This window comes from Dama dama, chromosome 1, assembly GCF_033118175.1.
Source record: "Dama dama isolate Ldn47 chromosome 1, ASM3311817v1, whole genome shotgun sequence".
Classification (NCBI taxonomy): domain Eukaryota; kingdom Metazoa; phylum Chordata; class Mammalia; order Artiodactyla; family Cervidae; genus Dama; species Dama dama.
The window spans coordinates 44,725,955-44,737,838 of NC_083681.1; the positions used below are offsets into that span (position 1 = coordinate 44,725,955).

General features: G+C 46.8%; 1 protein-coding gene across 1 annotated transcript; it reads right to left on the reverse strand.

Annotated features, from left to right (window-relative positions):
- Window positions 1-2,495: 2,495 nt before the first annotated feature.
- EIF3F (eukaryotic translation initiation factor 3 subunit F) lies at window positions 2,496-9,720 on the reverse strand. The gene is made up of 8 exons (XM_061148094.1): window positions 9,312-9,720; window positions 6,212-6,282; window positions 5,892-5,971; window positions 5,318-5,455; window positions 3,871-3,962; window positions 3,352-3,488; window positions 3,109-3,222; window positions 2,496-2,729 (listed from the first exon to the last, which is right to left on the reverse strand). The coding sequence occupies exons 1-8, from the start codon at window positions 9,703-9,705 to the stop codon at window positions 2,652-2,654; spliced, it is 1,104 nt and encodes a 367-aa protein (XP_061004077.1). The 5' UTR covers window positions 9,706-9,720; the 3' UTR covers window positions 2,496-2,651.
- Window positions 9,721-11,884: the final 2,164 nt, after the last annotated feature.

Sequence of the window (11,884 nt, forward strand, 5' to 3'; positions counted from 1 at the left end):
GATGCCAATCACAAGTACAGGCTGACACCAGAGCTTCTTGTCCACTGGCTATAAACTGGAGGTTCCCACAACCACCTCCTCAGATTCCATCAACTTGCTGGAGCAGCTCACAGAACTCAAGAAGTCTACCTACCGTTACTGCTGTGTTAGAAGACATTAAAGGACGTGACTGAACGGCAGATGAAGAGGCACAGGGTGAAGCCTGGAGGGTCTCGAGCACAGAGGTCCCTGTCCCTGTTGAGTTTATGTGCACTGTCTTCCTGGTATGTGTCTTGTCCCTGGACATGTTCCTGTTCACCAATCCAGCTCTCCAAACTCTGGGCTTTCAATGGAGGCCTCATCACATAGGCACAACTGATTAAACCAGTGGTCATTCATGGATTGATCCAAACTTCAGCCCCTCTCCCCTCCCTGAGCTGAACGTTCTAAGCTCCAATCACATGGCTGATTTACCTGGCAACCAGCCCCCATTCTGTGGTGATCCAGCTGCTTTACAAACATCACTCCATTAACATAAACTCAGGTGCAGTTGAAAGAAGCTGGTCAGGGCTAAGATTATCTTTATAGGTCTTATTACTTAGGTTCCAACAGGTTTAAGAACTGCATGCCAGGAATCTAGCAACATGGATGAAAAAATTTATTTATTATATCACAGGATCACAGACGGCAAGAAGGATGGCTGAGTTGTGATGAACTGTTTGAGGCATGATGGTGGGTGGGGGAATTAAGGATTCACCCAAGGTTTCTGGGCTTTGACAACTGCATACATGGTTGTGTTATTCCCTGAGGAAGTGATTTGTTGGGGAGGAACAGACTCAACTGAATATGAAACATGCTGAATTTAAGATGCTTCTGAGACATCCAGGTGAGAGATATACTATTTCTGGAACCAGGAAACCAGTTCTGAATTTCAGCCAGCACTGGAGCCAAGGCATCATCAACACAGAGGGAGTAATCAGTCCCAGGCTTTCCTGAGCTCTTCCAGGCAGATGGCCCAAGATGGAACCCTGGGGAATGGAACTTGTTGGGGGTGGGATGGGATAGGGGGTATCAGAGGAGGAAGGACCAGTTTGTTAAGGGTGTTGGGAGAAAATCAGGGAAGTATGGTATCATAGGACTCAAGTAACACATGATGTCACACCCAGATACACTGCAGTGTTTTTGGCACAGGCACAACCACAAAGAGAATGTGTGAAAACACATTTCATAGGAAAGACAAACTTGTGCACATATAGGCAAAGCCTGGGGAAAAAAAAAAAATCAAGCATCCTTGCAGGCACAGAGGAGTGTTCTTGTCTCATAAACAACTCTGTGGCTAGGGTGGGCAACAATGGAGCAACATTAGGTGACAGTCTTCCTCCAAGCCTTTGCACATGCTGTTTTTTGTCTAGAATGCCTTATTTTCCTCTTTTCTTTTTCAATCTGCCTCTTTCTCATTCTTCAAGTCCAGCTTAGGTTTCATTTCCTAACTGGAAGTCTTCCACGACCTTTAACATCTCATGATTCCCAAAGTGATGGTCTCTTTGTCCCCCCTGCAGGTTCTAAGCAGGCACCAGGACCTCTTGCTTAGCACACTGGTTAGCATTTGCTAAGGATTACATGAGGCAACAAGTAACTTGAATTCTTCAGCCTTTCCTCAAAACATCTGGTGTGGCCCCATTTTACAAAATAAGTCATATTTATTTGCATTTAAGACTTTACCATTTCGTAAACTACCCTGTAACCCTACCTCTGCATCCTCAGCTTCCACCACTCTCGAGTAGCCAGGGTTTTCATATATCACCAGCCCTTCTATCACCTTTATCAGAAACCAGACAATATCCCAGACTGCCCCCATCTCACCATCCAAGTGTCAACCTGACTCCAGGTCCTCCTTGGAGTCTGCCTCCTGAACCCAAGTCTCTGTCACCATCCCCAAGGCCCGGCCTGAACCTGGGTTCGCGTCATCTCTCGACAATCATGGCGACCCTCTGCCTATCCCTCTGCCTTCTGTTTTTTTCCTTTTCCCTCCTACCTCTACACCAGTACCCGGTAATCTTCCTGAAATCCAAATCTAATTACCCAATGCCTTCCCACAACTTCCCAGATAAAAATCCAACCTCCACAGGTTGTGGGCCCTCGTGGTCTGGCTCCTGCCTTCTTAGATTCTAAACAGGTTAAGCAATTTTCCATGTACTTCCTTTGTCCCAATCACCCTTTCCAGATTTCCTGTTTAAAAAAAAAACATCAGCTCAGATATCATGTCTTACATAGACTCTGACAGACTCTGGTCAGCCCTTATGTTCCCATTATGTTGTATTTTTGCTTTATGAGAGCAATTATTTCACTGGGCCACTAAACCATGAAGCAGACAGTGGCATAAAAAAATCCAGACCTGGATTCAGGCCACACACACAGGACCCAGCTTTCACCAAAGTACTCACTTCCTGGTTCCTGGGTGAGCTCCAGAACTGCCTTTTCCCTTCCACCCAGAGGGAAACTCACATTAGATGGAATTCACTTACAAAAGGTAGTCTATGTTTATTTAGAGTCACAAGCAGTTGATTGACTCAGTGTGACTCAGATCACAAAGACACCATTTCTCCTTCACTCCATCTGGGTCCTGGGGTTGGCTGGGGCCCAGTGTGGCAGGAGGGCTGCCCGCGGCCCCTTCACAGGTTCACAAGCTTCTCATTGAGGGCAATTTGTGACTGTGTGAGGTTGGCCAGATAGGTCACCATCAACAGGTCCTGGAAGAGAAGGAATCCAGGATGAGTGCAGGGCTGGGCAGAGAGTAAGCAGAAAGACTGGCCAGCTGTATGATGGTCACTGAGGGTAAGGCAGTCCTGGCAAATGAAAGCTGGGAGAGGCTGATCAAGAGTAGGAGGAAGACAAAAAGGAAATGCCTGAGAACACCTTTTCATCTCTGATACCCCTGAGCCATGGGAAGCAAAGAGCGAGCAGGAGGAGAATCTCTGAACACCTGTGCTTTCTTCCTCACAGCCTGGACTGCAAGGGGGCCAAAGGTGCTGCCCTGCATCCTCTGCCTTCTCCAGGCCACCTCCCCACCCCCTTCACACGTGTACGTGCTGAGGCGCAGGCTCCCAGAGGCCCAGGGACAACACTCACGTTGATGTTGCTGTTGAGCATGGTCTCGAAGTCCTCGGGAACTATTTTGGGTACTTGGTTAACCAGACTCATCAAGAAGCGGCCCACAGTATTGTCGGCTGACACCTTTCCAGACTGAGCACCAAGAGAGTCAATGCGGCACGTTAATTCTTGTCTCTGAGACCGTGACTTCGCCAGCGCAGCCCCTGCCGTCTCACAGTGGAGACCCACGCCCTCCTCCTCCTGTTTCCCTCCCATCCTCACCAGCACGTCCTCCGCATACTGCAACACTGTGCTGAGGGCGTCCTGGATGCGAGCGGAAGCCCCGCCCACTTGCTGCAAGTCACTGGAGAGGCCGATCACCCGGTTGGGACTAAAACAGGTCTTCATGATCAGGTCAACTGTGGGAGTGGGTGGGGTAGAAGAGAATGTGTGGAGAATTCAGCCATCCCATCAGGAAAGAGAGCTCAAACTACCTCCTTCTGGACTCAGTCAGCTTCCCCAAACTCCCCCTGCTCAGCCCTCACTAGCTTTTCTTCCTTCTGAGAGAGTTCAACCCCTGCACCCAGGATGCTAATGGCTGGTTTTAGTCTTATATGAGTGGCCACATAGCCTCTGGGGCTGATGATTTCCCACCTCTAACAACTCAAATAATTCCTCAAGTCCCACACAAACCTTAGATCAAGGGTTGCTCTTAACCCACCCAAGGTCTTCCATCCTTGTTATATAGAAATCCCCTCCCTTGAAAAATGTCCAGGACCTAGAAATGGGGAGGTCACTTACCGCCAATGCGTTCAGTGTCGTAATATGTGTATTTCACTGTCAGAGGGGTGAACATCACCCCCATGGTCCTCCCAGGAACACCCATTAAAGTGCTGGGGAGACAGAAGTCAAGGTTAACAGATGGCTTTGGGGGGCAGTTTCCATGTTTGGTCCCGGCTAGGAAAGCAGTCATATCAAGAGCATGGCTTCCAAGGTTCTGAGATGAGAAGGCTGGACCAGATGAAGCCCAGAGGTCTAAAGAGAACAAGCCACTTTCTTCCCTTAGCTCTTTCCACACACCAAACTCTTGGCCTGAGAGAATGGACTCAGCATTTGGACAGGGCCTGGACCCTTTTCCATAGGATTACTTCACACACTGAGATCTCAGTGAAGAGGACAGGACACTAATATCCCTGTGAAACTCGGTGCCTAGACATCCTTCCCCACAGAAAGAAGTGATAGGACAGGTCTCATCTGGGACCGAAAAGTACTCATCAGCACTGGAAAAAAAAAACCTATTCTGGTCCATCAAGATTAGACTGGGTGCAATAATTAATCTCAGTAAGGGTGACTGCCTTTACTGAGTCAACTATACACTATCATTGCATCTGCAGGAATCTGAAATATTTGGAAAGGCTAAGAAATCAGGCAACAACTAGAACTTAGTGGTACAATAACTGGCCTGTAAGAACTGACATGTACCACATTTGTCCCACCACATAATGGTTAACCAGCCACTTCAGTGTCAGACACAGAAACAGCACAAAGTTAAATGTAATAAGAGACGCACTAACAAAGGGCGTCATTCCAAGGAGAAAATATAATCCTTTCAGCTCCTATAGCTGCCGCTTTTCTGGCATGCCACTACAGCCTTTCCCATCATCCAGCCCAACATCCCCCATCACCCAGCATTCTAGTTGCCTGCAAGCTCAATGTGCCAACAGAGCAATGTGACTGTCATTCACACTGTACTATAACCAGGATTAACGGACATGTTCAAGATAAAGACAGCCATTCTTAACCTGTACTGCCCTATGTTCTATGCACAGTTTTAGGGATAATGACAAACCTAAGGGCAATTCAGAAAATCAGTGAAGATGGAGAAGAATCCTGGCCAGCACACCATGTGAGGATCAGCGGTAGGAACTGTGTATGAGTTAGCTTCTAGAAAAGATGATAGGAAAAACAAGCTTGCTCAAATACCTAAAGGGCTGCCCTTGGAAACTGGCTATGAGCAATGAGCAGAAGTCTGGGCAGGCAAGGATCAGCAAGTGGTAACTTCAGGGACAGTTTCTTTCTGAGTAAAACCTCTCCAGGGATAACTGCCGAGAATGAGGCAGGGGCTTCCTCAGGAGGCAGCAAGGTGCAAGCTGAAGGATGACACGGGCATGGGGTGGAGGCGGGTGTCACCCAGGGTTAGCACGGACGAAGGAGGCTCCATGCCCTTGCGGCCCAAGCCCCTGGTCACCTGACATAGGCCTTGATGCTCATGCGGCCGTTCTGGAGGCTGGTGTCCACCGTGAGGTGAATGGGGTTGGGGGCTTCTCGGCTGTAGTACTCATGGATCAGCACCGAGTGCTCCGTGATGTCGTGGCCTGTAGCGTACCTGGAAAACGGAAGAGCTGCGGACTCATGTCTACAGGTGACATCAACACTAAGCAGGATGGTGGCATGGGTGTCTCTGGGTACCTGACACCCCTGTGGTGGTTATACCCCCAGGGACAACAGTGAAGGAAAAAAAAAAAAAAAGCACACTGATAATTTTATTAAATCAAATAAAACAAGGCTGACTTAAAACCTCATGAAAAACTCTAAGTCACCAATGAGGCAAAAACGACTTGCTCAGCAAAAGCTGCAGCTCAAAATCAGTATTCTTGGCCTCACAGGATCAAAATTGCCAGCAAAACACACAGAATTCCCAGCTCCTTGAGATAATACACATTCAATACCCTGTCTCCAAACGAGGAAGTACGCTACCTAGTCAGGTGGCAAAAGGCGCTGGCAATCAACCACTGAGATGTTCCACCCCCGTCCCAACTCACCAGCCCAGGATGAGCTCGTTTGGAGAGACTTTCTTGTGCAACTCATACATGTTCTTAGCAAATTCCATGTCAACAGCCACCTAAGAAGAAGGGCAGGAAAGAAAGCTAAGAAGCCACAAGTCCACAGCAAAATGGGTGAACAAGACAAGAGGCCACTCCCAACAAAGAGAAGAGGCTTGCCAAGTATGTCCAAATGGGACAAGGCTCTTTGAACGGCAGTTCTAGCTATGAGCATGACACCCTTGGTGTAGGAGGGCCTCACAGAGAGTCTGGCAAACGAATAGCTATAGACCGTATGGGGATCTCAAATCCCCACTCACCTCATCTTCTGACTCGTTGTGTGGCACTGAGAAGCAATTAGTGACTTCCACTGAGTGCTTGTCAACGGTTCCTGTGAGACAGAATGGTCCAAGTGTTATAAAATCCTGGGCTTCCAACTGCCCCAAATGCTTTCAAGAGGTCTCCTCGAAGTCAAGGAACAACAACAAAAATCCACACTGGACTCAGAAGCGTCCAAGTTTCAGCCATGTGCACCAATGGAACCTGGATTTTCCAGAGAAATGGAACTCCAGAGTTATCTCCAACTCTCTTCTTTAACGATCAGCAAACAGCGTCTATTCTTCCTTCATAGGGTCTCCTTTTGCCTCACTTCCTGCTACCTGTCCTACACCAGATCTTCACTCTAAGATCTTCGTCTTTCAGGCTCTGGATTTCCTCCTCAATAGAATTTCACCTGCAGAGCTGCCTGGAGTGTCTATGTAGACCACTCACAGAGTAGCCCCATCCTCAGAGCACACTTTTAGGGAGCTTCCCCTGGACCTCCCTGCAGCCATATGGTCCCAGTCATAACCTTAACCCTACCATCATCCAGAAAACTTCTCCTTGTGAACCCTAAACATCATACCACAAACTTATTTTTCTAGTTCTGATATTTTTATTCCTGCTACCTTGTTTCTTGACCTCACTAAGACCCCCAGCCCCGTGATTGCTCCATTTTCACCCTAACCTACTAGTCCCTCTCGCTAGGCTTCCGGTGCTTCCCTCTCCACCAGACTACAATGTTGCTCCCGATCCATCAGTGTCTGTTTAATCCCACTTCACTGTGGTTTCTGTCCTCTTAGCTGAAACTATATCCCCAAATCCAGTGCTACTTTTTCTTTTTAATTGAAGTATAGTTGATTTACAATGTTACAAGTGTACAGAAAAGTGATTCAGTTATACCTATATATACACACACACATTCTTTTTCAGATTCTTTTCCATTAATACTAAGTATGGTTCCCTACGCTGTACAGTAAGTCCTTGTTGTTTATTTCATATATAGTAATATGCATACATATTCTATATCTTATTTGACCTTTTGTCAACAGACTTGACCACTCTGAGCTTCTGAAATAGTCAAGTCTTCTATATTTGCATGCCATTATGGCACCCTTCTATTAGAGCATTTATCTCATTATACTCCAGTTCCTTGCATATAAGAGTATATCTTCATCTTGAATCTAAGGTTAAGAGTAGCATTCGTTTTATCAGCCTTTGAATTCTAAGTATCTAATAGTTTTATGGCACATAAAAGGTACTAGTGATTTAATTTACCCAAATGGAATATGTCCCATGAATTGCTTTCTAACTTAAAATTTCTATATTCCTAGCAAGCAGATTCTGTGCCTCATTCTTCGGTAAGCATTGCCTCTGTAACATCTAGCATTGTACCACGATTCCATTCTGGAAGAGGAGCTGAAAATCTAGATTACAGTTGGTCTAACTCGGGTCACTGCAATATCTGGGGGCACTGAGTACAAATCTAGGGTGGAGAATTGAGAATTGTTTCTTTAGTTAATAGATCTAGTGAATTTGAGAAATCTGCCAGTGTAGCCGAAAGAATAAAATAGTATTTCTTGAGAGCCAAGTCAGTGATGCAAGAGTCATTTATTACAGAAGCTCAAGGCAGGGCATCGTGACAGAATTCTGGCATACTGTGGGAGATTGGGACCCCCCTGGTGGCTCAGACTGTAAACAATCTACTTACAACCAGGAGGCCCCGGGTTCAATCCCTGGGTCAGGAAGATCCCCTGGAGAAGGAAATGGCAACCCACTTCAGTATTCTTGGAGAATTCCATGGACAGAGGAGCCCGCAGGCTACAGACCATACAGTCCATGGGTCGCAAAGAGTCCGACAGGACTGAGCAGACTTAACATTTTCACACTTTGGGAGATTATGAGTAGAGGTGAGGGTGGGGGTATGAGAGATGAAGGACAGAGTGAAAACTTTTCCTGGGAACCTGGAAAATGAGTGGAACTTAAAGGAAAAAAATAAGGAGAACAAGCAAAGAGAATACAAAGGCTTGGTTTGAGATAGCTATGGCAATGTTTGTAAGATAATGGATCAACTGAAGTTTCCGTAAAATGCTACACTCTCAAAGATAAGAGAGAGAATGTGTGTCAGGAGTGTGCCTGATGTGGTGAATGACAGCAACCAACAGCTGCTTCATACCTAGTCTGTGTCAGCACAGTCAGGCGTCTTCAGCAAGTCCCTGAAGGAAAGAGACTTCCCTAATGTTTGCAGAAGTCTGGCTACAACTATTGTCCTCTTCTCAAAACACCAATTGTCTTCTACAATGGAAACTATTACCCGTTCAAGGGTTAAGAAAGAGAAAGCATAAATGCGACTAAAGTGGAATCACAAAAGTGCCCCATATCTGTGACCAAGATGGAGTGAAAATTAACTTGATGGGACCAGAAGTCCCCAGAGAAAAGAATACATTGTCAGAAATCCCTTTTTGGGCTTCTCGGTTTTACTCTAACATAAAATACCCATGCCTCAAATTTGGAACATGGCAGGGAAAAACGTTATTTTTCCACGTGATGGTTAATACAAAGAATAGATTTGTATTGTATTAATTGTTTGTGTCCAAACGAAGAATCAGAGACTACACTGGGGGAACGGGGGTCTATATTTCACCGGTGACTAGTATTAGACAGAGCGAGGAAAGAAGGATCAGGCTTAGACGTTTAAGCAGAATATTGAAATTCAAATGGGTTCTTGCCAAACTGGTTTACTTGCTGAGAGGGATATCTTTCTACAAGATGTCCCCACTCCGTTGCCAACTAGTTAGAAAAAACTCGGTTAACACTCGGAAAATAAAGACCAGTAGTAGGAAAGGGGAAAAAACTTGGTCACTTGGGTTTAGGGAGTCAAAAGGTTTTTGACGTCCCAGTAAGGATGTGAACACATTTTTCGGCGATTGGGACTAATCATACTTGAAGCCAAATGCTACTGCTAAGATTAAAAATAAAATGTTAGTCACTTGTCACACGATACTTATTCAACAAATAACTACACGGGAGTGAGACGAGAGGGGAACAAGATAAAAGGAGGTGGGAAGTAAAAGAGAACGTCAATTTCCCCTGACCACTCACCCAGCAGGGTCCCGATTACTCGGGCAGCTCCCTCGTTGCGTCGCTCGTAGCTGTCCACGATGGAGGCCAAAATGACCGGGTGCAGCCGGACCACGCGGCCGCCGGGGAAGGGGCCTGGGAGAGCAGGGCCAGACAGAGACTGTGCGGGGGTCTGCGCTGGGGCTGGCGCTGAGGCTGGGGTCTGGCCCGGAGCCGCGGTGGCTGCCGCTGCCGGGTCTGAGGATGACGCGGGAGCCGGCGATGGAGCTGGAGCCGGGGCCGGGGCCGGCACTGGAGCCGGAGCGGAGGCTGAGGCTGGGGCCGGGGCCGGGGCCGAGGCCGGAGATGAGGCCGCAGTTGGGGCTTCGGATGGGGTGGCGGGAGGCGCGCTCGCCGGTACTGCCGGTGTGGCCATCTTGTCGAGAAAGAAGGAGCCAGAACCGGAAGAGAGCCAGTTGGAGAACATTAGGAGCGCCATAGGCTGAACCTGCACCACGTGAACTAAGTGCTTCTGCTTACTGGCTACTGGTGATGCCGCTCAGAGTTACAATTTCCTGCTCTGAGTTTGTGCTCTTTGATTTTGGTCCGATGCACACTCAGCGAGACCCAAGCTAAGTAGTTCCGAGTAAACTTGGGACCGCCCTGGAAGGAGAGAGAGACTGCCACCAGATGGAGCCAGAGAGCGGTGCAAAGGTCGCAGCTGGCACTTCAATGGGATAATTGGCATCAAGGAAAGGGCTTTGTTCTTGACTGCATCCTAAGGTGTCCATACAGTGTATCATTCATTAAACAATTTGAATATGTGCCAGACACTTTTAGGAGATGCCAGAGAGCAAAACAAAGACCATTGTCTTTGAAAAGTTTACATTCTAGTAGAGAGAGACAAATAAGTTCTTTATAGAATGTATTAGTGAAGAGGAAAAGTTAAAATTTCACATAACCTCCTGCTCCTTCTGCCTCTGTAACTCAGTTTGCTCCTTGCAAAGTCTGGATCATGTAGGTCATGTAGTCTCTGAAAGTGGGGACTTACAATCCTAGGAACTGGAGCTTATCTCACACACCCTTGTCCTGCTTTTTGCAATTGCCCAGCCCCTGCAATCCCGCTTAATCATGCCTGTCCATATAAAGGTCAGCCATTCATCTCCCCGTGTGAAATGCCTTAGTTTAAACCAGCCTGTTGGCAGCTAGTGCTGTCCACTATAGTCTGTCTATAAAAACTCTGTAACTCCTTTGTTCCGGGCTCAGAGCTTGGAGAGTTAACTCCTCTGGGCCCGCTGGCCCAGAGCTGAGCTCTCCAACTCTCCAAGTGTGGTGCTTGATTTCTTGATTACTGGTTTCTGCAACACTACGTGTGGAAGGAGTTCTGATCCTCACTCCTTGTGTAACTTTGGGCAATCTAGAGGGTTTTTATTTTAACTTCCTGAGCCTCAGTTTCCTATATTGTGGGAGGTGTATGATAACATCTGCCTATGAGGAAACTTGTCAATTCCTTTAGTTGGGTCATGTGCCAGCTTCCAGCTGGCAAGGTGGGTGGTGAGGTTGAACTTCTTAGCCCAGACTCTCATGCCCAAGAACTGCTTGCTCCTTGGATCTACCTTTTGTGATTAGAATTCCCATGATCCTGCTCTCCAGTCGGTATTCTGGGTACATTCTTTCTTTCCATTCCCTTCGAGAAATGGAATATTTCCTGACTTATCACTAAACAAAGGAAGTCACAGCCATTAGCGATTGCAGCCACCATTGATGGTGAGCTGATGAGCCTGAGGGAACTTAGGAAGGAAAGAATACCTGCCATTTAAAAGCCTCAGACTGTAGCCACGCCCCATTGTGAGCCCTGAGGAAATTTAGGATGTGAAAACACAGAATACTGGCCCCAGATAGGTGGATGCATATCAAAGGAATGATTTCAGTGAGCCTAGACTCTTGCATCTTCCCATACAAATAAAAGTGCTAAATTCTTTGAGATATCTGGTTTCCTTTAATTAACAAAAATCTTTTGTTATTCAGACTTACCAGCCCTTTGTTACAAAACTGTGTAACCTGGCCCCCTGCCTGACCTCCTTGGAGCAGTTCTATCAGGGTTGCTTAAGATGTTGCCTCCTGGGCTTGAAGTCCTAAAAATTCTCATTGAATAAAACATAACTTTTAACTTTTAGGTTGTGAATATTTTTTAAGCTGACACCCCAAACGCAGGTGAAGAGCCAACCTCAGGAGGATTGAAGTGATTCTTGCATTTGATGACTTAGATGTTTAGCAGTCCCTGCAGAGCAGTGCCGGTGGACTCGAGGTTGGGTTGGATATGGAAGCCAGAATTCAAGAGTGAGGGAAAGGCCAGGTTGACTCATGGTAAGAGTGCTGGCTACTTTCTCAAAGAAACTGCCTGGGAAGGAAAGAAGATGCTTAAAGCAGTCTTAAACAGAGGGAACAGCAGGATTGAGATGGGGACAGTTTAGGCTGGAAGAGTTTTAAGTGTATTTTAAATCAAGGGTAAGGATCTAGAGGAGAAAGAAAGATTGAATATACAAGTGCGAACAAGGGTAATTGTCTCCAAGGGAGGAAGGAGGATCAGATGGGAAAAGCCTAGTTTAGAGGGA